The 26,995-nt window shown below is 35.7% G+C and overlaps 1 protein-coding gene and 1 long non-coding RNA gene across 5 annotated transcripts in view; one reads left to right on the forward strand and one right to left on the reverse strand.

Annotated features, from left to right (window-relative positions):
* Nucleotides 1–14,498, forward strand: part of LOC103786518 (uncharacterized) — a 56,330-nt gene extending 41,832 nt beyond the window's left edge. For both annotated transcript variants that reach the window (XR_004670189.3, XR_004670188.3), the window contains exon 4: nt 14,380–14,498. This is a non-coding gene — a long non-coding RNA (uncharacterized LOC103786518). The remainder of the gene's footprint in view (nt 1–14,379) is intronic.
* Nucleotides 1–26,995, reverse strand: part of FAP (fibroblast activation protein alpha) — a 74,655-nt gene that overhangs the window by 30,793 nt on the left and 16,867 nt on the right. Inside the window, exons 4-15 of one of the 3 annotated variants that reach the window (XM_024927941.4) lie at nt 25,073–25,171; nt 24,034–24,128; nt 23,017–23,091; nt 22,160–22,212; nt 18,391–18,463; nt 17,600–17,720; nt 16,542–16,696; nt 14,444–14,547; nt 12,484–12,619; nt 8,512–8,556; nt 1,568–1,672; nt 1,399–1,469 (exon numbers count right to left, since the gene is read on the reverse strand). In XM_024927941.4, the coding sequence (XP_024783709.1) occupies nt 1,399–1,469; nt 1,568–1,672; nt 8,512–8,556; nt 12,484–12,619; nt 14,444–14,547; nt 16,542–16,696; nt 17,600–17,720; nt 18,391–18,463; nt 22,160–22,212; nt 23,017–23,091; nt 24,034–24,128; nt 25,073–25,171 (1,132 nt within the window). The remainder of the gene's footprint in view (nt 1–1,398; nt 1,470–1,567; nt 1,673–8,511; nt 8,557–12,483; nt 12,620–14,443; nt 14,548–16,541; nt 16,697–17,599; nt 17,721–18,390; nt 18,464–22,159; nt 22,213–23,016; nt 23,092–24,033; nt 24,129–25,072; nt 25,172–26,995) is intronic. The other 2 variants (XM_063595202.1, XM_063595203.1) reach the window with 2 other exon arrangements.

Below are 26,995 nucleotides of genomic sequence, written 5' to 3' on the forward strand. Positions count from 1 at the left end.
CCCCACATCATCTAAAACTATCTGTGAATAAAGGACTCAGGATCTTTCCCCAACAGCCCCCGGCCACTTCCTTGTTATGTGGAAGCTTCCCTGATTGTCTCCCTCTCTAACCCTTGCAGCCGGGTCTAGTTTGTCTCTTTTCTCTCTCTTTTTCCTGACAGTCTCCCTTCACCAGTCCTGTTTAGCCTCCATCTGTTTTTACCGTCTACTCTGTTCTCTCTTCCATTTAGAGAATGTGTATTGAACTACTCTGTGTCAGGCGCTGTGCTAAGTGCTAAGGACGCAAACAAAGAAGGAGGTGCAGTTTTGTCCTCAGAGCATCTATTACATTGCCACTATTCTAGTTCAGGCCTCTTATGACCAGAGCTGGGGATCTCCGCCTTCAGTTTTTCCCCACCTCCTCAACACATCATGCCTGAAATGAATCTCCCACCTGTTTTGAACATGTCACTCCCCTTTACTCTAGTGATTTTAATGACTGCTCCAAAGAAAGTCCAAACACCTTTGCCCTCCATTCGAAGAATTCCAAAGATTCGTAATAGATTTCCGACAGGCTTTTATTCCATGAGCCTGGACTAATGGTCCTCAACTTTTTGCTCCTAGAATTTCAGCTAATAGCTGAATCAGCTAATAGCAGATTTTCAGCACTGAGAGAGGATCCCTAGATGCAGACTGTATTAGAAATTATAGAAAGAAAGTATACTTTTGTGATTAGATCAGTTTTATCATAAATGATTATTTGAAGATGGTTTATTTAAATAGTATGCAGAATGGACTGAAGAGGAAAGAACTGTAAGAAAGCAGTCCCATGTTCAGGTTGATAATAACAGCCTTAGATTTAATGCTTTAGGATTGAATCCTAGTCTGCTACTAACTGTGGCCTTTGGCCAAGTTAATTAAATTTTATGAGTATCCCTTTTCTCATCTGCAAACTTAGGATAATCATTTCTACTTTACAGTATCTGGTACACAGTAATTGCTCCATAAATGATAGCTGTTATAAATAATAATGTTAAACTTATGTAACAATGAATCACTACAAAAGATGCTCCATATCTATGGGCTGCCCTCCAGGGAATTTTGAAACTTGTTCATTGCTTCAAGTGCTGAAGGGTAAAATTTGCCTTTAGAACAAGTTATTATCTTAAAATTTGTATACTTTTTATATAATTGCCTACCAAATATCAGAAGAGAAATTATCACCTACTGAAGACTTTTTTCCAAAAGGAAATCATTTTGACTAGTTATTAAAAATGTGCAATCGTAAATGAACTCACAACTGTCTGAATTATAGAGTAACAAAAATCTTCTTAACTAAGAGAGTTGGTACAGTATCATTTATGTCCATCGGTGCCAATTAAAACCTGAATGGTGCATCGTGCTTCGTGCAATACTTACAGTGAATCCTGTGTTACTCTGAATATATTTATGGCCTCCCACTTGCCACTTGTAATTTGAATAGCATTTTCCTATAAAAAGACAAACATTATGTTGTGTGAAACTGAGCGTTATTTGAGCAACCTCAAGTGAATGATCTTTGAGGAGATAAATCTTGGAAGGAACGTACCACAGTGTCTTTGATATAGTGAATATGTTTGTAGCCATCCTTGTCACTAAATATTTTGTAGTATGAAATGGCATCATAGCTGAAAACTGGTGTTGAAACAAAGAACTGAAAAAAATTAGCAGAGGTTATGTTCAAAAGACAAACCAAACTAAAACCATAGATTTTGTTTTAATATATAAAAGCGACGTATGGTCATAGTTATAGGAATCAGAATGTCTCGCCTCCTCTGTCTTCTGTCATTCACATCTGAAATCCCATTCTTTCAGATAAACAGCTCATGTAGTGATTCTGACAGGCACTTGAACATTCTGACCACTGCTTGGCTGCTACTGCATACCCCTGGATTTACAATGCTTAATTTGATTAAATTCCTAAGTTGAAGGTTATGTGGTTTGAAACGGAGTTAAAAGAATCACAAACGCATGTTGATATTTAACCAAACCAAATCTAAAATGAGGTATTTGACCAAAGTCTGATGCTCATTGACTATACCTCTTTTAATTCTTGATTTGTCTGATGCCAAGCACGTAATACCAATGATTCAATGAAGACATTTAAAAGATGAAAAAATCATGGCTTGCTAGCCACAGTTTTTAATGGTGAGGAGGGGCTTCTGGACTTGAGAGAAAAAAGTTGCCTATGTTGGGGGAGGTTTACTCCTTGAGCACAGGAAGCCGACTGCAGACTGACCTCAATGCCCTAGTTTGACCTCTAACAGGTAACCCCATGCAGAACTTGCTGGGAACCATTTAACTACCTAAGGTACGCTAGGCTCTTTAGTGTGCCTTGAAACAGAACAAGCCACACCTCAACATTCTAAATGATAGATATAACTGAAATTCTGCAAATGTTCTTACACCAAATTTTAGAAAATAGTTTCATATTTTTCCCATTAAAAAATTAATTGACTTGTCTTACATTTGCTGACTTTTTTTCCCCATTGGTCATTGTTTGGTGAAATGATGGCAAATCATTAAAAGAATTCCATGAGGAAAGAGCTACTCTACATCATGCAGAGCAGATTTAAAGGCAGCTCTCTCTAGTTGGTGTCCCTCCACATGAGAACTGCATCAAGCAACAACAACAAAAAGCTACTAGTATCTTTTAGCTACAAAGACCTATCCTGGTGAGACCTAACGTGAGACCCATTGTAGAGCAAGAAGAGAGTGGAGGAAGTCACTGTAGGCTCCTTTAATGATGACCTCATATCTGATGCCTTTTTGATGCAACCGATCATTATTTCTCATGAAATAATTATAATTGTGTGATATTAAAATGCAACTAATTTGATGTGATGTCTTTAGTGGACTGAGTTCCCCAAAAATTCATGTCCACGTGGAGCCACAGAATGTGACCCTTTTGGAAATGGGGTCTTCGCAGATGTAATCAAGGGAGAAAGTAAAGATGTGTATTAAAGAGGGCCCTAACTCTAATGACTGCTGTCCTCACAGGTGGGGAGGACACAAAGAGACACTGAGAGATACAGGGAAGAAGACTATGTGAAGACAGAAGCAGAGATTAAAGTGATACGGCTGTTAACCAAACAATGCTCAGGGATTTCTAGGAGCCATGAGAAGCCGGAAGAGATAGGGAGGATTCTTCTCTTGAGTCTTCATAGGGAGCACAGCTCTGCTGACACCATGATTTCCGACTTCCAGCTTTCAGAATGGCGAGAGAATAAATTTCTGTTGTTTTAAGCCACAAAGTTTGCCATAACTTATAGCAGCCCTAGGAAACGAATACAGTGCCCTAAGTCTCACCACATTTACCTAGAATCAATAAATCAGTCAAATCAAATAAGCAGAAGGCCATTAACCTGAGGCTGTCTCTATAATTTGAGTTCCTATATAATGAAACACAAGCTTAGTACATATACAAACCAAAACCTAACTACAAGTCCAGCAAAAGGGTTTCAGCCAATCATAGGCAGCCATCATATCACACCACATCCAAATAAGGTAGATGCCTCATCACTCTATGACCCAATGAGGCCGACTCCTAGTGTAGCCAACCAGTGGTTTATCTACCTTGCTTCTGCGTTTGGCCTATAAAAGGTGGCTGCTCACATTGCTGGGCAGAACTCTCAGAACCTCTTCTGGTTCTGAGTGCTGCCTGATTTATGAATTGTTTTTGTTCAAATAAACTCTACTACTTTTAACTTGTCTAAAGTTTTCTTTAAAATGAAAAAATGGAATAATGAGAAACAGCTGCCTCTACATGATTCCTACATTAGTTTCATTAATAATAAGACCAACCTTGGTAGGATTTTGCATATTGAGACTAATGCTTCCAAGTGAAATTAATAACCAAGAGGCACAGGAATAGGAAACTCTGATTAACAATTTTGTGGGTACAATTTTATTACTATAAGTCTTTGACAAAATCCTTCTTTCATTTCAGAATGAAGTTTCACCCTCTTAGCTAAATGATAATATACATACTTAATAGTAACCTTGCATGATGTCTCCCATTTTTCATTTTTTTATTTTTTATGGAGTTTCGTTCTTGTTGCCCAGGCTGGAGTGCAAATAGCGTGGTCTTGGCTCATCACAACCTCTGTCGCCCGGGCACAGGTGATTCTCCTGCCTCAGCCTCCCAAGTAGCTGGGATTACAGGCATGCACCACCAACGCCCGGCTAGTTTTATATTTTTAGTAGAGATGAGGTTTCACCATGTTGGTCAGGCTAGTCTCGAACTCCTGACCTCAGGTGATCCACCCACCTTGGCCTCCCAAAGTGCTAGGATTAAGGTGTGAGCCACTGTACCTGGCCTATGTCTCCTTCTTATTCCTCATTGTGAAACACAAAAATTGGTTCTACATTGCCTTAATCACTAAAATAAAACCTGAATCACAACATTTTTTAAGGTACCACAGTAAAAAGAAAAATTGTCTGCAAGCTGCAGTCAGTTAGTTAAGGGACTTTTTAAAGGGCTTTGTTCTAGATTTAAACTTAGCATCCCATTTTTATTGAAAATAAAAAAAAAACAGGGCAGAGTGTTATGTTTTAAGATATTAGAATCAGGCAAACAGGAAGAATATTTCTGATAAGCAAAGACTGTTATCTTCTCCCCTTTCATTGCACACATTGAAGACAGCTGCTTTAGATGAACAGGTAACTTGGGTGAGGTAAAGAGAGTGTGAAATATGTCCACATTCATTTTGCTAGAGCTAGGCCCATAAAGTGTTCTGAGTTAAGTGCTTCTTGCAAGTCACACCTGGACCCTAGATAAGCACCCACACTAAGTTGTCCTCCGTTTTAATGAGGCCCTTACACTGGTTTCTTTATTATGCTTAGATTTTCTGATAGATTACTCATCTCTATATGAAGTGCAAAGCCATTTAAAATATTTTACCTGGAAGGTGACATTATTTACCGCCATGTAATATCTTGCCATAGCTGTTAAATGACCTAAAGCGGATGCCCTAAACTGAGTGCACATTCGGTCAAAAGAACAAGCTTTCAAGCATCAAGAAGAAAATTCATTTTTTTTTGAACCAAGGGATTTTGCCAGCCGCCTAAAGACGGTGTAGTGTGTTGCTTAAATTATTTTAAAATAATTGATGTGACTTTGCAGTCTAAGCATGATGCCTTCAGTGCTTGTTCTCCAAATTTAAGGAATGAAGCACTAGGTTCCTCTGATTAACTCTTCACTTTTCTGTCCTCTACAGAGCAAAACAAAACAAACATGTTTTAAAAGCAATTTTGTTGTTATTTTTACTGATTAATACCAAAAAAGAAGTTAGGTTATTAATCCTAAATTAAAGGACTGGATGTGTCCGTGCTGGAGGAAAAAGTGGTAAGTAAAGTTCGCAGGAAACCTATTTTCTAGTTCTGTGCCTGCAACTAACAGATCAGTTACTTTTAGCAAGTCATTTAGTCTCCCTTTTCTAATTCATAGGTGATTTCTGAGAGTCTTTTTCCATTTTAAATATCTCTGACAAACTCAAAAGAAACCACATATCAAAAATAGCTTTTAAAATTTATACTAATACGACTAGCTTGTATACTTTATCTAAAGACCCTATAAATGTTACTTGAACGAATGTCTGAAATACATACACATTTCTAGTTTTTTCTGGTTAATTTTATTAAGTCACTAGTTTCATTATAGGTCAAAGGAAGCTATTAAATATACAATATATTATGAAATATGAGTTATGGCTATATAAAATTGTGGCCAGACTTTTTCAAAAGGCATGTCAGAACTTACAAAAGCTAATTAATAATCCATTTAAAGCAGGTGCCTTGGGAGAGTGTAAACTGACTCTTGAAAACAATCATTGCAAATAATTTTTGATAATTTCTCTTCTGGAATTTAGAAGTTTTACTGACTACTGAATACATGCTAAGAGATTGAGATTAGTACATAAAAATAAGTTGTTCCCAATAGAATTATAAAACTATGAATATTAAAATGATCTGGCACAAAATCACATGTCCCAGATAAGTAACTCATTTACTCTCTAGATTTAGTTGGGAATGACTTTTGATTTAATATAAGGACCTCATCTTCTCCTAAAGGAGAGGTATGTACCTCAACTGAGGGTATTTTTTTTAAAAAGTTCTACAGCTGGGCTGGGCGCGGTGGCTCATGCCATTTAGTTGGGAATGATTTTTGATTTAATGTAAGGACCTCATCTTCTCTCAAAGGAGACATATGTGCCTCCACTGAGGGCATTTTATTTTATTTTTTTAAACAGAGTCTCGCTCTGTCGCCCAAGCTAGAGTGCAGTGGCGCGATCTCTGCTCACTGCAAGCTCCGCCTCCCAGGTTCACGCCATTCTCTTGCCTCAGCCTCCTGAGTAGCTGGGACTACAGGCGCCCGCCACCATGCCCGGCTAATTTTTTTGTATTTTTAGTAGACGGGGTTTCACCGTGTTAGCCAGGATGGTCTCGATCTCCTGACACTGAGGGTGTTTTTTAAAAAAGTTCTACAGCTGGGCCAGGGGCGGTGGCTCAGGCCTGTAATCCCAACTCTTTGGGAGGCCGAGGCAGGCAGATCACGAGGTCAAGAGATTGAGACCATCTTGGCTAACACGGTGAAACCCCGTCTCTATTAAAAATACAAAAATTAGCTGGGCGTGATGGCGGGCGCCTGCAATCCCGGCTACTAAGGAGGCTGAGGCAGGAGAATCGCTTGAACCCGGGAGGCGGAGCTTGCAGTGAGCCGAGATCACGCCGCTGCACTCCAGCCTGGCAACAGAGTGAGACTCTGTCTTAAAAAAAAAAAAAAAAAAAAAAAAAGTTCTAAAGCTTTGCAGGCAATTCATTCATTCATTCAGCTCAATTTGATGGGAATGCAAGGTTAGTGCAATACAGATTTTTTAAATTATTAAGATACTGAAGATGCTTATAAATATGAGCTTTCAAAAGATGCATTCTAAAGTGTTTCAGTGTTTTGAACACTGCAGCATTGTCAAAATAAATGTTTATAGATGCTCAAGATAATGTCTTTGAAAGGGTTGTTGGTATTATTGTTGATATAATTATAAAAGTACATTATTCATATAACTGTATAGTAAATCTAGTTATATTATCATCTTGGAGAACATGACTAAATAATATTTTCAAGCATTCTTTCTTCCCTTCATTCTTTACTAGAAATATTTGTAATGGGAGTGAATTGGTAGATTAATTTTTTTTCCTCAAAATTTCAAATACCAATCTAAGAATTACCTTTCTGAAAGGTGAGATTCAGATTGATTAAGAATACATAAAATTTAGAGAATACTTTTCTTTCACTGAATACTACTCCTCTTTTTTTCCTGTGATATTTAGGACAGTAGGAAAAGTGAGTTCAAATAGGAGGGTTTTTTTTTTTCTGAATTACATACTTATCTTTATTATCTTGTTACCTCAGAGTGTAATTTACATTTATTGTATATAATAAATAAAGTAACTATTCCCTAGTTAATGAATAAAACTGCAGTATCTTTAATTAAAGGTGGAGTATAAATTAAATAGCATGTAAGCCAAAATCAACTGGATCCAGAAAAGTGTACAATTAAGAGTTTTTAATATTTGAAGATTATCACTTTACAATTTATCTTCTTCCCAGCCAATTTGAGTTTAAATTTTTATATAATTTATCATCTTAGAATTGATTTCTGACTTTTTTTTGTCCTTGGATCATGGGCTAATGTGTTAAACCAGGTCCTAAGAGTTTCCTTTTTCATTGCATAATGCGTCCAAATCTTAGAGAAGTAGCCTTTCCTCTTCAAATACTAATTGAATTGAATTATGTGTTTGTGGTAAGTGGCAGCATCTACTAACCTTCACTTATTCTCTTGTATTAATTTTTATTCTTCATATACGATATAAAATACAACTGCTATTTACCTCAAGCATTATTTTACATTAAAAATCCTCATAAATTATTGAATAAACCTATCCTAAACTTCCAAATATAAATGATCACAAGTAACAAACACACATTTTCCTATTTGATACCAAATCATTACTTAAATACTGGAAGGAGTATACATACATGAAATTTAGTACATGTTATATGAAATTTAATAAGAGGTAGATTGTCTTTAAATTACAAGGATACCCAATTTATTTATTTTTTTTTGGATTTAAATGGCTAGTAATTATTAAGATGATTTTAACAGATCAGGGATTTTGTCTCCTTTTGAACAATGATCTACATTGTATTTGTTTAAAAAGTAGTATTAGTTATAGATACCAAGGATTCAGTTGACAAACTTAAAATTGGGACATGAGGAGTATGAGTTATTTTCAATAGAATTCTAAAAAGAAGGACATTGAAATTGTCTGGCACAAAATCACTCAAGAGATCACTACCTATGTGTTTTATACCTTGCTATTTTTTCTATGAAAATAAGTCGTGCCAGTTTGGGTACATTGCAAATAGTCCTTTGATAGCTGAGAATCTGTCAAGTTTCATTAAAACATAAGAAAAAGATAGCAAAATCATACTCCACCAGCCCATCCAGTTCTGCTTTCTTCTATATGCTCCTGGGTCTAAAAGACAAAAGATCACATCGAACATAGTATTAGGAGAACATTTTTTTCCTAAATGTAATCTGGACATTTGGAAACAGTTAAGCTGCCTGATCAGAGTATACCATTACTAGTCAACTAACTTCAAATTTGAGTTTAAAAGGACAATATTAAAAATCTCATATAACAGCACTGTTGTATATACATGGGTAATTTTATTGTAGATCCTTAATAATTATGCCTAAATCTTCCATGAGGCAGTGACTTGGAATTATCACAACATCTATGGAGGCCCAGCACAATCCACTTGATGTGGTGTTGGTAAAACAGTGGAGTTTAAGTTAAATTCTTTCTTTTCTGGGTCCTATGAAGTAGCTAAAATTTTAAAATCTGCACTGAATCTTATTTTGGGTTATATTTTAGCATAATGTAATTGATCATTTACTGAACAAACATTTAGTAATCCTAAAAGAATGAATAGACTTTTCTAGACAAATAATTAGAAAAAGAAGAACATTCTAGGTAAAATAAATAGCATAGAGACCAGACCAGCTTAGTCACCCAACAGATGGTTCAGTATGGCTGAGTGGAGAGTGACTACAGGAAAGAGTTAGAAGATGAAGGAGAATGCATGTTTATGAGCAAGATTTTGGAGAAACTTTATGGCACCCTAAGAAGTTTCAATTTCTCCTGTTTGGTAAGTCCTTTGAAGGTCTTCCAATTCACAATTTGGAACATATAATTATGAACATGATGCAGAGGATATACTAGAAGTGGGTAAGAGGGAAGGAGGCAGAGAGACCAACTGGAAGGCTATTATAATGTTTGGGAAAAGAATGATAAAGACTCTAATCAAGCTCATGGCAGTGAGAATAGAACAGAGAAAATGAAGCCACACATATTGAAAAGTTCAAATCCTCAGAAATAAGTCTGAGAGTTATTGGCAAGTATACCAAAAAGCTCTGGTATAGATTAAAATTACCCAAAGTGAGTAAGTACAGAGTTGAGACAGACAGCAGAATAATCAGCAGACCATTTCCTCTTTTTGCTAGGGATACGGGCAGGAAATGTATTTCCCAGCCTTCCTTCAGTTGGCCGTGGTTATTTGATAAGTTCTAGTCAATGGTGTGTGAACAGAAATAACTCATGCTACTTTTAGGCCTAGCCCATAAAAGCCTCTCTTACATTACCCTTCATTATTTTCTCCATCCCTCAGCTGGATGTTGATGCTCAGGTTTGACCAACTTTGGAATAGTGTTGGAAGCTAGTTAGCAGAAATGCCATCACCTAGGTTCCCGAATGACTGTATGAAGCAGAGTACACCATTCCCTAACCCCCACCATACCCCACTTACCTGGACTCACTATTGGATGGTTACATGAATGTGCAATAAATTTCTACTGTATTAACCCACTGCATTATTGGAGGTTTTTATGTTGTTGTTATAGCAGTTAGCCTACCTTGCAAATACATTAACTTGGAGAATAATAAGATTTCTAGAGAAGTCAGAAGAAGAGCTGGAAAGGAAAAGAACAGTCAATGAAGCAGAAGGAGAACCATGAGAGGGTGTACTGTCATAAAAGGCAGGGGAATAACAAATTTTAAGAACACAGTCTGGATTTTCTCTTACAGGGATAGACCAATGCCTCAGAGAGAACAAGTAAGATAAGACTTGGAAAAAATAGTGAAATTTTTGGATTTATTATTTTTAGCCATAAAAGTAAAATTAATTTTAATTCCCTTTTCAGAGGAGGAAGCATAATATAAAAGATGTTTCTTCCCCTAACTATAAATTTCTTAATAAATCTCACTAATATAATTTTATTACAAGTCATTGTTGCCAGTTTCCTTTGCCTCTTGGTTTGGGGCATGACTCTCAGCATGAATAAAATGTTGCTGGGTCACTTAACCTTAAATATTGTTTTCAAAGTGTGTGCGCACACACACACACATCAGTCATGAGGATGGTTTCTGGGAAATTCGACACTGTTGTTCTCAAATCTCAAAATGTGTTGCATGTATTTATCAAACTATTTTGAAACAGAGGTGTTTAGAAATTCTAAGGTTATTCAAACATGATATTCTAAATTTAAGCACTGTTTTCTGGCTGTAAAACTAAAGTTTATATTCCAGGGACTTCCACACCTCATTGAATGAGCATCTTAAATGTTCTGTCAGTTTGGATTAAAGTTGTCTCAGATTTTGATAAATTAGAATTTCAGATTTCAAAGCAATCACAGTTTTAAAATTCCTAGTTTTAGGAGCTAAAAATTGTGTCTAAATTATAAATCTCATTATGTTCAAACTAATAAAATTAAAGCAATAGTCCCTAATAGCTAGATTCATTGAAAAGTTTAAAGATATAGTCACCCAAAGCTGACTAACCAGACCAATTGTTTCTAATTAACTAGCATAATCAAGATTAGTCTATCCTTTCTTTGCCTATGATACTGTATTAAAGCCAAAATCATCCTGCTTTGTATATCAAAATATATATAAGATAAAAATACGCTTCTAGCATATTCCATCAAAATTAGTCGAGCCTCTCACAGACACAGTAGTGATTTAAAAAAATATTTTTAGCCTGAGTAATGTTGACTATTATAGTCCTGATATATTTCCAAACAGACTCATATGACTTTTTTCTTGCAAAACATAATGTCCTAATTTCTAGATGAAATTTAGTGATTTACTTTGATTGTTCTGTGCTTTTCTTTTTACTTTATAAAATATGATTATTCTATATTTGTTTTAATGAAACATTTCTTCATAATTAGAAGACTCATGAAATGTACCCATCAAATATCCTATTTAAAGAAAACATTTTGTATCTCTTAGATTCTAATGTGAGTAATTAAGAACAGGCTTATTTTAAAGCTTATACATTGGTTAAGTGGTTTTTCTGACTCATTAATTCAACAGATTATGTTTGAGTTTGAGTAATAGAAACAATTAAAACTCAACAATAAATCTGTGCTTAGTTTTAAAGGCTTTTTCTGCCCAAAATTAGTACATATCGGGTACTGTCCTAAGATAACCAGGTAACAGAATAATTTGATCTAATATCTTATGTCACATTCTCAGTAATTCTCATTTGATTTTAAAATCAAAATATTTGGGCTGGGTGCAGTGGCTCATGCCTGTAATCCCAGTACTTTGGGAGGCTGAGGCGGGCGGATCATGAGGTCAAGAGATTGAGACCATCCTGGCCAACATGGTGAAACCCCGTGTCTACTAAAAATAAAAAAATTAGCTGGGCCTAGTGGTGCACACCTGTAGTCCCAGCTACTCAGGAGACTGAGGCAGGAGAATCGCCTGAACCTGGGAGACGGAGGTTGCAGTGAGTCCAGGTTGTGCCACTGCACTCCAGCCTGGCGACAGAGCGAGACGCCATCTCAAAAAAAAAAAAAAAAAAAAAAAAAAACCAAAAAACAAACAAACAAAAAAACAGAATATCTGGCTTTCTTTTGATAATATCCATTTCCTTTAGAATTTTTCATTTTTAATTTTTAACATTGAATAGAACATGCCCCATTTGCATTTCTTCTCTGGTTCTTTTGTTTAAAACATATATTTATCTAGTAGACCCATGTGACGGTTTCATCTGCATTGTTTTGCTTTTTATTGGACTGCCAATGTTATAATCTCAAAAGGCTGGTTTACCATTATAATTGAGAACCAGATATCTGATTTTCCCAATGTCATGTTGTCCCATTTTTTCTTTTTGGCTATTCAATTTCAAGGTTTAAGTCATTCAAGAAAATAAAAGGTATCCTATTTATTCAATAAAATGATGGACCCATGAATACTGAGTGCGTTTTTGCAAAGCAGTTGGCAGTTGAATGCAGTAATCCTGGCTTTACAACATAAAATGTTAGCTATGGATGAGTCCCCACTATTGTGCCTTGATCTTCAGAAATACATATCTGTGATCTTAATATACCCTACCTTTGGACAATCCCATGTCTGCCAGTCTTCCCTGAAGTCACATATAGACAGGACCGAAACATTCTGGACTCTTTTTAGCCACTGCAAACATACTCGTTCATCAGTAACCCATGTGAGCCAACTGAAATAATAATCACTGCAAATAAAATAGAAACAGGTAGTCACAACCATAAACCAGTTTCACACACAAATAATTTCTTAATTTTTGTTTTCTAAAGGATATATGTCATTATTATACATTACTTATTTAATAGGTAAGGCAAACAAAACATTCCTTTCTCTGGAGAGAAAGTTTAAATATCTCTACTTACTTAAAAAAATATCTATGAGAGTTTCTTCATCTAATGAAATCATTTCATATGTGAGTTTTCTCCCCGTTTCTGGATTTTAACATTTTAGAAAAGAATTTAAAACATAATGTCAAAGCTACTGATCAATCCAGAGGGGAAAAAAAGCATTAAACTTGCATTTTGCACAAGTAAACTCAATTTTTCACCTTATAATTAGTTGAGAGAGAGACAAGTGTGATAAAAGGATAATCTTTGTCTCTCAGCAGATTCATGTTGGAAGCTAAGTTTTAGCTGTGACTATGGTCAGGTATTGAAATTCAGACTTGTGGAATAAATCCCAGATGATGTATGCGAAATAACTCAAATAATGTTTGGCACATACTAGATGTCAGTGAATGGCAACGATGATTCCATGACTCTGAGGATGAACTAGTAGGTAGAGAACATCAACATAAAATGAATCACAAACTTCTGGAAAATTAATGTAAAGGAAATCACAGAGCTGGAAGGGACCTCAGGCTCAAATCCTGGCTTTATGTCCTAATAGTTATATACCTTTAGGCCAGTTACTTAACTCTTCTATTTTTATATAAAATCAGAATAATAATATTACCTATTTTAAAGAGTGCTGTAAAGATTGGCCGAGTGCTTAAACCGCTTAAGAACTATGTCTGCTACATCATGAGTGTTCAGAATACGTTTGCTACTACTATTTTATTGTTAGTATTTTACAGCTGTTCAAACAAGCCTCTGGACTCCTTGTGTTATGCTCATTTCATCTGCCACCTGTGGAGAATGACACTTTAAAAAAAAATGATGTATTGAGTCAAGTTTTCATCGACTCGATCAGGGTGGGGAATAGCAGATAATTCAAAAATATAAAGTCATGTTTGATTATACAAGAGTGGACTCAGCAAGGCCCAGTAGAAGCCTCTCATGGGGTTCTTTTCCCTATTAGTGATCAGTCATTTGAGCTTGGCTCTTCTTCATGAAGCAGAAGGGGAAGACCCAAGATTGGCCCGCTAGGCATGGGGAACTGTTAAGAAAGCCCAACAGGCAGGGCCTGGGCACCTCTTCCCCTTAGCCACTTCAACCAGAAAGACCACAGAGGACTGACTGAAGGTCACTGTATTCTGGACTAGTCAGACAATCAGACATAGGGCATCATGCTGGGGAAGTGAGAATCCTTCACGTCCCTGCCTGCCTACAGTTCATCTCTAGACAATTCTAAAACCAGATAAATGAGAATAGCCTGCTTCATTGTGAAAAATGCTAATTTTTGGAGAGGGTCAGCTTATCTTCTCTTATTTATCATACACATGTGATCCACATAGATCCACAAACGCTGGCTTGAGATAAAGTCAGCCAAACTTGAAAGAAGCCAGGGTGAGGACGTACATGAATTTTACTGTCTGCTTGTTGGTCCCAAGTTCACATCTGTACATCTGAGGCAAGTTTCACTGAGATTGGTCACCGAGGTCACGTTTATATGTGTAAAAGGGCTAATTTTGAAAAACCAATTAAGGAAACTTATTTGTCAATTTTAATTTTGTATGTCTTTAGCTTTGTGTGCAACTCTTATTTACTTATTTGTTTTTGCTTCTAGCATGCACAGCATAAACGCACTAGAATATAGGATAGAAAGATGGGAGGCATCTGAGATGAACTACCTTGAGGCTATCATTGCTGGAACAGGCACTTCCTGGGGACCTACATACGCAGGGTAAGTGGTATCGATAATAAATATCCGAACAACGGGATTCTTAGCTCCAGCCTGCCAAGAAAATTGAGATATATAAGCTTATAAAATTCCAATTATCACCAACATTTTAAAGAAACTTTAGGAATTTAGATATATTTTTCTAAGCGAACAATCTTATGTATATCACTGTGGAATACATTCTATTTATAACACGACAAGGAATCTCATTTCAATTTTACCTGCAGGGCAATTACAAATATTGTGTCAACCAGAGTGAAACTATGTGTTTTAACTGCCTAATGAGAGAGCTTTAAAATTTATAGGGAAAATCATTTTGGATATGAAAATGCAGTTCTGTGAACCATATTCTCTTTTCTGATTTCCAAGACAGATCTCTCTCATTTTTATTATTGGGATAATTATAATAATAATCATATCTCTGTATACCAAGGAGAGTTCAGAGGGTGATTAATTTGAGAGGAGAATGGAAAGAAAAATAAATGAAAGATACTTTTTGCTTTTGCCATATGATTTGGTCTAGGACAATCACCAAATGCTCAGTCTCCTACCTGCTTGTATTATTACTGCCACCATCTCCAAAAGGTTAGGGAAATTTCACCTCCAAATGAAGTATCCATGAGATTTATACTTTTCTTGTTTTGTGCTTTCTATACTACTGTATGCTTAAAATTTACATGACAGTATAGCTCATACCTAGACAGTTTCTTAGAGTTCCTCTGTTATTTTGCTGTAGAAAGAGAGAATCTTGGAGTTGTAATAAAATTTAAATTCATGAAATGTAGGTGCACAGTATGTAATGACTCAGTGCTGTTTGAATTCATCCAAAGAACTGTTCAGTGTCTCTTAGGACCTCCGTTTCACTCCCAAGTTTATCAGAAACTCCCTTAGTTTTTGGAATGGTCCCACGTCTCCACCTAACGCCAGATGTTTTAGCAACTTTAAGCCTCAAGGAAATATGAGAATGTGGGTCCCAACTTCCCAATCAGTGTCAGTCACTCTTCAGTTCTGGGTTCCCCGACTCTTCCTGTTCCCATAGGTCCTCCCAAAGGTCTGAGTTCTTTTACATCCTGGGTTCCCCCAAAATGTGAGGCCTGTCCTAAGCATCTCCAGCTTTTAGAGTTTTTACACAGCTTTTAGACTTTTAACATAAATATTACACTGTCTGCAATTCTATTTCTTTCTCTATGGCCACTTTGGCTTGCTTAGAATTCACTTGTGTGTATACCACATCCAACCGTCTTTGTCACCCAGGGACCCACTGTGTCCAGCCACGACAATATTCCCCTTGGCAAGTAAAAGCGATAGCATCCAAAGAACAAAGAAGTGAATTCTAAAATCGCATCCGATTCCTTGTGCAAGAGGTAAATTTGTAGTTTGATTCCATTTTTTCTGATATCATTTTTACATTGAAATTAGGATATAATGCTTCTTCACTGAGACCTGACCATTCTCCTACTGCACACTCAGGTCTCCTCCCTCCAGACGTGAGACTCAATAAAAAGAATGTATAACAACTCTACAATGTTAAATATCCAAAAACTATGGGTTCACACCATGTCTACTTCCTTCAAGGGAGAAATTGAGACTTATAAATTTAACCTATCTTGTACATCCAGAAAAGACCATAACCCATGCCTGCTTCTACCTGACAGGAACATCAAATTCAGCATTTGTATTTCATATTCTAGTTTGCATTTACATGAGAATTCAAGAGAGAATTGCAAAACAGAACTTTACCCTGAATTTGGAGCATGAAATATGAAAAAAATTAAAATTAAGTTAAGCTTGTTTTTCCTCCATGATCAAGACCATATGTTTTTCAAAGATTCTGCAATAGATTTTGCAAAGACTACTTCATCCAGCACAACCAGATGTCCAAAGCAACAGATGTCCACATAAATAATAGAGCACAGTACAATGTTTGCCTTACAATGCTCAAGGATAAGAAGCTCTCCAAACTTGTTGATCCCACCTTTACTCATGGTAAATCATTGCTCATTTTGATACCAGGAAAATGAAAGCATCGCTGAAAGTATTCAACATACCTTTGGGTATGGAATATTTATTGTTCTAGGATATTGTTCATCGCCATAATAGGAATAGGCAATAACTGGTATATCCGTATCATTAAATTCCGCATATGCCAAAAATTTTCCATTAGGAGACCACCAGAGAGCATATTTTGTAGCAAGCATTTCCTCTGAAAAATAAGTACTAGGATATTAACTATAATTACATCTTACTCTTAAAATCATTGTAAATACTTCTAAATAGCTATTTATCAACTGAAATAATTTATTTAATGTGGATGTGACATATGTCATACTTTGGTTATTAAAAAATTACATAATCTGAGTTAAGAGGAATAGTTTACCCTTTCACTCTATATCAAACATCAATTAGCCTTGTTAGAAAATGACATTAATCAGAAATGTAATTTTTAAAATAAATAATAAACATGTTGGCACTAATTAATTTTTTCTTTCAGGGCAGTTTCAGGTTTTTTAGTCACCTAAGATAGCCAAAACAGAAAGAACTATAATTGTACTGGAGAGTGACATAAACATTGAAAGTTACATTTCCCTCCTAAGAGTTAAAAAAAACCAAAAACACAGTTAGTTTAGATAGATAGATAGATAGATAAATAGATAGAGACTAGAAGTCTCTTTAAAGTCCAGTTAAGTCCTGAATTCTACATGACCTAGAATGAGAACAAAATCAACAGAGTATCAGAAAGTAAAAATATTTTCCCATAAGATAACATACACAGTTGTTTAGTTTTGAAAAAAAAATTTTTTCTAAAAAAAAAGTAAACATGAGAAAATGTACTAATGCAGCACCTGAGGACCATATACTTTTTTGGATTATAAATCATTACTACCACTTCATAGTGATGTTATTGAGAATCAATTCTACCAGTTTTCTGATAACAAGAATTTGTTCTTTTAAAATACGTATGCCCTATTCGTAACCTAGAGACAATTTTCAGCAATGCTACCCTTCATGGAAATAAGATACTACTCATCTAAATCTTACTAAATATATGAAATTATTTTAAATTAAAAGCCTAAAGCATTAGCAGTAGAAAAGGAATACAGCTTACCTTCATAAACCCAGTCTGGGATTCCATTAAATATTTTATTTTCTCTTCCATTAAATGTTATTTGAAAAGGTGGATCTCCTGGTCTTTGTTTCAAATAGATATTGTTTTGATAGACATATGCCTAAAAGTGGTGGTAAGGGGAAATTCCACAACAAATTAAATGAAGGCTGTATATTTGTTTTAATTATTCCTCTAATACCTTTAAACAGAGTGGTAATAAAGATACAAAAAAGATTCACAACTAAAATACCATTTTAATAGGTCAAAAAATCCAACCAACTCACATTAACATCAATTAGGAATTTTAAAGTCTGAATCAAATAAAAAATAAAGCCTATTATTTTCTTAGTTGTTTCATTACCCCCAAATAAATAATTATGTATATTGACAGAAAGTCGAATAAATCTCTGAATATTAATAGCTAGCCAGATCTAATCTTTATTTAGAGTCCTTAAATAAGAGCTTGGACCAAATTTCATGTTGTCTGAAGCTAGTCTGGGAAACTTGTGAAAACCATATTTTTCCTGAGCTTTCTGGCACAACGCATTCTGGCTGAGTATAAGGATAAAGTTTTTGACTGCTATATTTAAAGAAGTCTATCCATGAGCTTGAGATTTTGCGGAATTCTCAGATGGGTTTCAATTTATCAAAACTCTTCCCGTTTTTAACCACTAAAATAGTCATGAATGTATTTTTTTTTTCTTTCAGGCAGGGAAATTTAACAAAGGCCAAAATCAAATGGCTCCTCTTTTATTTACATGATTAAACACTTCAAAAATTTAAACACTTACTAATTTACTCCCAACAGGCGACCAGCATAAATACTGAATTGGACGAGGAAGCTCATTTCCTCTTACAAATTCTCTAGAAGGAAAGAAAGAAAGAAAAACAACAAACCTTGCTGTTTAATGCAAAAAAATAATAATAATCTGTTTGAACAGAAAAAATAAACAAACAATGAAAATTAAGGATCATTCCCTCTGCACCCACAAACCTAATGAAAAGAATGCAGGAATGAAGAACTGGAGACATAGGTGTTGATTGCTGTTCTTCCAGTAGTTACTTAAAAGTCACTTAACTTTTCTGGGTGTCAGTTTTCTGACCTTTATAGTGAGGTGAATGGATTAAATACTTACAGACTGTCAAAGTGGAGAAGATCTCTAGAAATTATCTAATACAGTCCTCTCATTTTATAGAAAGTAAATATGAGGTTTAGAGAGCTGATAGAACTTTTTAAGACCACATTGCTAGTTCTTGGCAGACCTTGAATTAAACTCAAGTCCTTTTAACCCCTGGGATTGTAAAATTTGCACACACTAGACTGAAATGGTCACTGAAGTGCCTTCCAGCTCTGAAATTCTATAATTGTGCTGAAGTTAAGTATGTGCTCTTCTACATTCTCATTCACAACCCCCATCTCTGTGAATGCATATGCATTTCAAATTTTTGAAAATAAGATGCCATTTGACAATCTCCCCAGGAATCTGACTTGAAATCAGAAAAGGAAAGGAACATCTGATCTCAAGCTAAACTGAAAAACGGATTGTATACTGGGCAGTATGCCTTAAGCTTGTAAAGTCCTCCACCCATGGGGAAATTTCAAATAGTCTATTGGCCAAAACTCTCACTTTGATGCTTAGAGTCACTCTGCAAGCACTCAAGTGACTTGCATTGTGGAGCTTTTGTAGTTCTTCAGCAAGAATGCATTCAGACAAAATTTTATAAGTGTTACAGAGTCGTAGGATGTCATGCTTACTTTTTGACTTTTGTCATCTTGAAGACTGTATTAACAGTTTCATCGAGACTGCCTTCGTGGGAAAGCAGAGCAAGACCTGCCGCCCAAGCACAATTTGAAGAGCCTCAAAAAAGACTCCTGCCCAACCCCTCCAAAAAAAGCTCTCCAACCTGGAGCTAACATGTGCCTGACATTTCTGCCTTTCCCATTCTTTTAATATTTGGACAATTGTGAAGATCTGTAACACACACTGCCTTGATGTAACTTTTTAGGTGCCTGCATGAGACCTAGCAAGTAGCAAGGGAACATGGCATAGTTTTGAGTGGGGAGAGTGATTCCCATGGAAAGTGACCATTGGTGCTGCAATGAGAGTCCTGGCCGCCAGAGGGCAGTACATGAGCACCAGGCCCCTGGGTGATCGGGAACATGTTGAAAGGGATGCAAGAGCCCAGTTAAAAGATTGACCCAGGCCTGGCCGGCTCGCTCACGCCAGTAATCCCAGCACTTTGGGCGGCGGATTTCTTGAGGCCAGGAGTTCGAGACCAGCCTGGCCAATATGGAGAAACTCCGTCCCCACAAAAACACAAAAATTAGCAGTGGTGGCACAAGCCTGTAATCCTAGCTACTTAGGAGGCTGAGGCGGGAGAATTGCTTAAACCCGGGAGGAGGAGGTCGCAGTGAGCCGAGATCACACCACTGCACTCCAGCTTGGGCGACAGAACGAGACCCTGTCTCAAAAAAAAAAAAAAAAGAAGAAGACATTCTTCACCTGGTTTACAATTTGTTCTCAAGCTAGTGCTCATGTTACCTTTCATACTGTAACATTGTCTCAGTTTTCTACATACAGTGGAATTATCTATGCAATCACACAAGCAGCACTAAGCTAAAAATCTCAGCGCATGTCTCAAGCCATCACAGCTGCCATTTTGTTTTCTGAGTCACTAAAGGTATGAGAAAAGGCGAGGGAGGATGCTTTACAAAGGCGTTCATCTCCTCAGTTTTGCCTACCTAGCTTGAAACCAGTAGTCATGTTTTCTCTATGCTAGATTTTTATAGAGTCTTCAAAGGCACATAAAAGACTTGAAATTGGTGGTATTCAGCGATGCCTAGAATCTCAAACAAGTTTGCCATCCATCCTTCACTTCCTAAATTATGCTGTATTTACCTGACCACCCCCCCACCAAAAAATCTGAAATACTAGATAGTTGTGCAGAAAACAAAGAAACAAACAAAACCAGTGGTTTGATTAAATTCACTGCAGAGAATCTAAATGTTTAATGAGATTTTAGGCCATAAAGTTTACATAACCCATGATTAAAATATTAGGATTATCATCTTTTTGAATGCTGTTCAATTTGGCGAGCCTCACAAAAGAATTTCAAAATGATTAAAAGAAAAACAAAGACATGATGAGAGCTTTGAGAAACTGGACTGAAAGACTAAGATTCCCCACTCACTAATTGAATGTTTCTTAAGAGTAGAGCTGGTGCCCCAAGCTCATTTGCATCTCATTGTTATATGTGTTTCACATAGAAGGGGCTCAATAAATATTTCTTAAATTTGGTGATGATATGGATTCGGAGACAAGAAGGACTCAGAATGCATTAGATGGATTTTAGATTCTACTTTAAAAAGCAGTTCCTGTTTCTTAATTTGACAGTTTATCAGAGTAATTCTTTTCTGAAAATTTGAAAGAAGTAGATAGATAATTTTTTAAAAAATTTTTGTGCTCTTGCTAGACAAAAGGGGAAATAGACCAGAAGATTTTTTTTCAGTACCTCTTCAAGCCATATAATTATTTCCCCTTTTATATAACAGCAAACAAGATATCATATTAAGATGAGTAGCTAAGGCAATTCATTGTCCACACTTAGCCAGGGTGATTTTTCTAAAGTGCTAATCTGATCATGTCATTTTCCATTTAAAACCTTTGAATGAATCCTTATTGTCATCAGAAAGAAAGATCTAAACTCATTTTAATTATTTCCTCATTATTATTTGGCCTATGCTTCCTGGCCTTGGCTGTTCCCCAACCTTACACCACCTCCTACTAGTCAGCAGGCCCCTCCCTCAATTTCAAACAAATTGACCTACTTTGCATTTCCCAAACGCACAATGCTCTCCCTCCCCATTTTAGGCCTTTACATATTCTTCTTGCTGCCAGAAATTCTCTTTGTCAATCCTTCGCCTATCTGCACATTCATTTAATTTTTTCTTTTAAATGGTAAATGTTTCAAACAGTTTATATGTGTATATATATATATATGGAAAATGGTACTTATCTGACAATTTATCTACCAACTAAATTCAAAAGAACATTTAGTATTTTACACGTCAGATATTTTTCTATTTTAAAAATAATTTTAATATTTTGTCATTTTTATAATAATTAATTTTAAAACAGTTAATGGAGTATGTGTTCAGACACAACTAATGCTACATCTCTCTCCCGCCCTTCCTCCTCCCATCAGTGAAATAGCCACTCTCCTAAAAATAGTGTCTCATTTCCAAGAATGTTTTTGTGCTTTCCTATATATGTTTTTTCCATAAATAGCACATGTTTAATCTGATCTTCAAAAACAGAAAATCCAAAACTATATTGTGAATAAAAATACAAAATATTAGTCAAATAAAGAGGTGGGTATCCCATATAAGTATTTTCTTGAATTTTGTAAGCTTTATGGGTACATATATACTGTATTACTAAAAAGTAAGAAACAAAGATAATTAAGAAGATAAAGTCTTCTTAACCCCAAATCATAGTTTGGAATGAAAACATTCTAGATATTAGATTTAAGTAGTATTAATAAACAGAGGTGATTTACCCGTTGCTAAGGTCATAGATGTAATATGTTGCTGTGTAAGAGTATCTCCAAAGCTGTCAGAAAGAAGAAAGACAAAAAACAAATTGCAGTTGTTAAAAAGCTTATATCAATAATGTATAATCATATAGCATCCAATTCAAAGTTCAGAATTATAAAAGGACTACTTTCACAAGGCACTAGGAAGAATATGTTTCAATTCCAAATGAGTCTTCATTTAAAGAGTCTTACTGTGGACTTTTGTGCCGTTTGTGCAAGTTCCAGAACTAATCTCAGCAGTGATTCAACCCTCACTCCATAAAAAGCATACCCAAAGAAATTTCCTAACATAAAAAGCTTATCTTTGCATACTCTACCCCAGAAATTTTCCCTTCATGTTTTACCTGTATTGAAGTAAAACCACAATGATTTCCACAGCCTATAAGGATTACCCTGCATCTGGATAATTCATTCTAATTATACCCTTTAAAATTGGGTAAAGAGAATTTCATTCAACATGTATTTTTGATGCAAAATGCTTGCCTTTCTTTGAGTACAGTTTTAAAAATAATAATTAAAAAATGAATAAGAATATTTAGCTTATAATTCTTCTTAAAGCTCTTTGTTTTCTTGTTAAGTATGTTTGTGCTGTTGTTAATAAATGATGCAAGTATTATTTTGGACTCTGTTCCTTAAAGGGCTTTCACGCTTAAAACAAACAAGCTCCATAAGATTGAAACATATCATGCTGAAGATTATTGGTGACGAGGGCCTGAATATTTAGAGATAAAGACAGACTCTTGCTTTCTCTCACTTTTTTAAACCACCTTGTGGATTAGTAGGAGATACAATTGGATATAACCAAATTAAATAGTTGATACCTTTGAATAATCACTTTCTAGATATACAAATTGCCGATCAGGTGATAAGCCGTAATTTGAAGCATTCACACTTTTCTGAAATTATGAAGAGGTTGATTAGAATACAGAAAAGATAACAAAGAACCATGTAAATTTGTAGTTTTAAAAGAATATTATATTATCAACATACTCCTACATGCATAGACTTTCAATGCAATTGAAAAAAATATTTTGTGGAACTTAACTATAATTCAAAGAAATTTACTAGATACTATGGGAGAAGGATGCAAGAGATAATATATACTTTGTGATTTCAAGAAACATAAACTTTCTAAGGAGTAACATACTACAAATTAGGATGTTCTATAAAAGAGATTCAATATAGCAATTGCAAAATTATTAAGAAAGAAATGATTGAATTCAAATGAGAGGATTATTGATTGCAAAGGGAAAGAGAGTATTATCTAAACTTGGTTTTGAAAGAATAGTAGGTTTTTCAGGGTGGGGAAAGTTGGAGGACTGGGAGCCCAGTGGGACAGAACAGTTAAGTGCCCATACTTTATAGCTACCACTTATTAAGCACTTATTCTATGTTAGGCACTGCCCTAAGCACTTGCAAATGTTACTTCATTTAATTCTTTTATTAACCAAAAGAGGCATTATTATTCCTACTTTACCAAGGAAAATACCGAGGCATAGTAAGATGGCTGTAGTGAAACCCCTTACCTAACCTTTCACCACCAGTAAGGGACTGAGCCAGGATTTGAACCTCAATTGGCTGACACTAAGGACTGAGTTCTTAACTCCTATCTTATGCTATACTATATTCAAAGAGGAGGAAAGATGCTAGGTGATTTACAAGAAGGCAAAGACAGTAGTCTAATGGGACTAGCAGACAGAACAGGAAGACTCTACTGGAGTATGGAGCTGGGAAGGCAAGTTGTGTCCAGATCAGGTGCTAAGACTTTGAACTCTGTTTCTTGGTCAATGAAGAGTGGGCAAAGGTTTCTGAGGGGGAAGATGATGTTGGATACATACCATGGTTCTATTACTCAAAATGGTATATGATTGTCCTGTTTCAATATTATAAAGTACTATATTGTTATCTGCAGATTGATGAAGATATTCTTGTCCTTTAAACAAGAAAGAAAACAAAATGTAAATGATCTCTCTTAACATGAAATACATTCCTAACAAAAGAAACCTCTCTATTTCACAGACCTACTTTGTTTTTCCTCTCTGTCCAGTACATATTGCTTTGTGATATGTAAAATAGTAAGTTGGTGGTAGAGGAAGAAGGTAGAATGCTTTGTTCTACTTCACACAAAGATGCCACATTTGCAAACAGCAGCCCTATTTTAGCCGATTCAGGGTGCTTAGGAACACAATTTTGTTTTCTCTGGGTTACAAAGGGGATAAACTAGTTTGAAGTGTATATTTCTTTTGCAGTAATAAACATAAATTACATTTAAGTTGTGTTTGGTTCAACTTAAAACTCACTTTGTATTAATTTTATTTTCTAAAGAGAAAAAATTAAAATATTCCATTTTGTTCAGTGACACTTAAGATACTCAACTAAAATGTCATAGACTATTTAGTTGATCTCACTATTTATTTGATTAGATTTGCTTTATAACATCCTATTTTGAAAAGCTGTATGAAAATACCAATTTCATGACCCTTAAAGGGTTCATTGTCAGATTGAGATTTGTCTGTTTTCCAGATTATCCAGATTAATAATGGAATTTCTCTTTTGGTAAAATTTTTGTGACTTCTCCTAAATAGGAATATATCTACCATTCTCAAAAGTGATTACAGAAGTTCAAATTATTTCAACAATGTATTTTCAACTTTTCCTTCTCTATTTAAAACTCTATTGGCCTCATTATTATGGCGCAAATCCAGTATGAATGGTTTTGTCAAAAGCGCTTTTTTGAGCACTTGAATCATTCAGATAATTGTTCTTTTTGTACATTTCAACTGATACGGCTTCAGTTACTATAGAGATGTATTGGCACTAAAATAAAAACCAAACAAAAATACATAAAAAATCCCTAAAGATAAATAATGCACTTACCTGAAATCCAGTTTGGAAAAAATGTTTTATAAGAAAATGTTCCATTTAAAATATCCTTCAGTGTGAGGGCTCTCATTGTATTTTCTTCAGAGTTATGAACTTTGGGGGAAGAGCAAACACATCCTTATTAAAAAGAAGGTTAACAACTCAAATAAATTCTAAGCCTGGCCTTCATCTGTTCTTTCTTATATAGTAATAAGATCTGCTGTTTGCTAAGTGGTTGTTGAACTCCTATCATCATAACTATTATTATTAATAGTAGTATCTCCTTTTTTGTAGATACAGTAATTAAGAATTAGGGAGGTAGTTTCACTGCCTGGAAGGGAAAACTGGCTGGAAACTGTAGAGGAAGATAAAGATTACAGAGGAAGGCCATGCAGAGTAGCTGGGGCATGATTCTTCAGGCAGTGAAGAGTTGTCAAGGTTTTCCAGAAGGAAGATGAGATGAGGTTCCAACAACTCTAGTCCTTGCAGAGCTGGGATTACAGACCATGTAGGTTTGGCTAAAATCCCAGTCTCTTATGCAGCTCACTGTATTTCCTCATATAGGTTTGGTTCAGATTTCAACTGATTTATCAATGATGTATTTTAGCATCCCAGTTGGTCAAATGAGATTGGCCAGAACCCTTACCTTCAGAAATCTCAAGAAAGACATTATGAATGTAGGTAATTTTCTCATACTATGGGTTTTTATATAAAGAAAGTAGACCAAAAGAAAAGAAAACCCCTTGATCTATGCAAAATATCTTAGAAATTCCAAGAGTAGAGGGTTTTCTGTAGAAAAACTAATCTAATGCAGCTCACAAACCACAAACAAATTCAATCTATATTTGAATACTTCAAAACCATTGTGTTTTTCAAACATGATCTTATTCTCAGAACAAACATTCATTACAGAGCCCTGAAGCAGTCAGATACACCAGACAGATAATAAGGCAACCAAAGCCCAATGCCCTTTTTTTTATCAATATTGCCATTCTCCATCTCTCCCACCTTACCCCTTCCACAGGCCACTAAAACTTATAGGAAGATCCTATACCTTGAATGCCATTTATGAATCTGGTATTTGCCCAGGTGAGAACAAAGCTGTCAAAGATGGGAGCTGTTTAACTTTATCCTGCTATAAAACTCGTAGCCCTCCATGACTCTTCCAGTAAAGACCACAGATGATGATCTGGTTGGACTACAGACACCGGCTGGTGTGGGGCAGTCTACCCTGCCAGCTCTTCTTGCTCCTCTCTCATTACTTTCTAGCCACTAACAAGCCAGTCTTTCTTTTCCTCAAATACTCTTTCTGTAGGGTGTCTACAGCCTTTTCTAGTCTCTCTCCTTTAATGCTCAATCCAAAAGCTATATACTTCCTCTGAGAAGCCCTTTCTGACCCCCTGGTTTAGATCAGGTTTCCTTTTATACAGTTCTGTAGAGCATGTTCCTTGCTTTTAGAACACTTTTCTTGGTTTGTAATCGTGTGTATATTTGAGTGATTATTTGATTACTGTTTTCCCACCTCCCTCTGTATAATCAAAACAGTTACCATAAGGCCAGGAATCATGTCTTGTTTTTCTCATAGCACATCCCAAGTGTCTAGCACATACAGGCATCTAATAAATAGTTGTTGAACAAATGAATGCATGAAATGAAGTCTGGCTGGATGGCTGGATGGCTGGATGGCTGGTTGGGTGGCTGGCTGGATGAGATGTGTGCCTTTTCTGAATTCCCTGCGTGGTTTTTGGTAAGTAGATCTCTGGTGCCTAGGCTTGCTCACTCATATTATGAGGTACTGGACTAGAAGGTGTTGGCAATCTCTTCCAGCTATACCATGCTAGATTTTGAAATCTGAAACTCAACCTTCTCTATTAACCTTATAGTTACATTAAGTTCTGCTATGTATGTAGTAAGAGCAAAATAATAAAGTGGAATAAT

This window comes from Pan paniscus, chromosome 13 (genome assembly GCF_029289425.2).
Source record: "Pan paniscus chromosome 13, NHGRI_mPanPan1-v2.0_pri, whole genome shotgun sequence".
Lineage (NCBI taxonomy): Eukaryota > Metazoa > Chordata > Mammalia > Primates > Hominidae > Pan > Pan paniscus.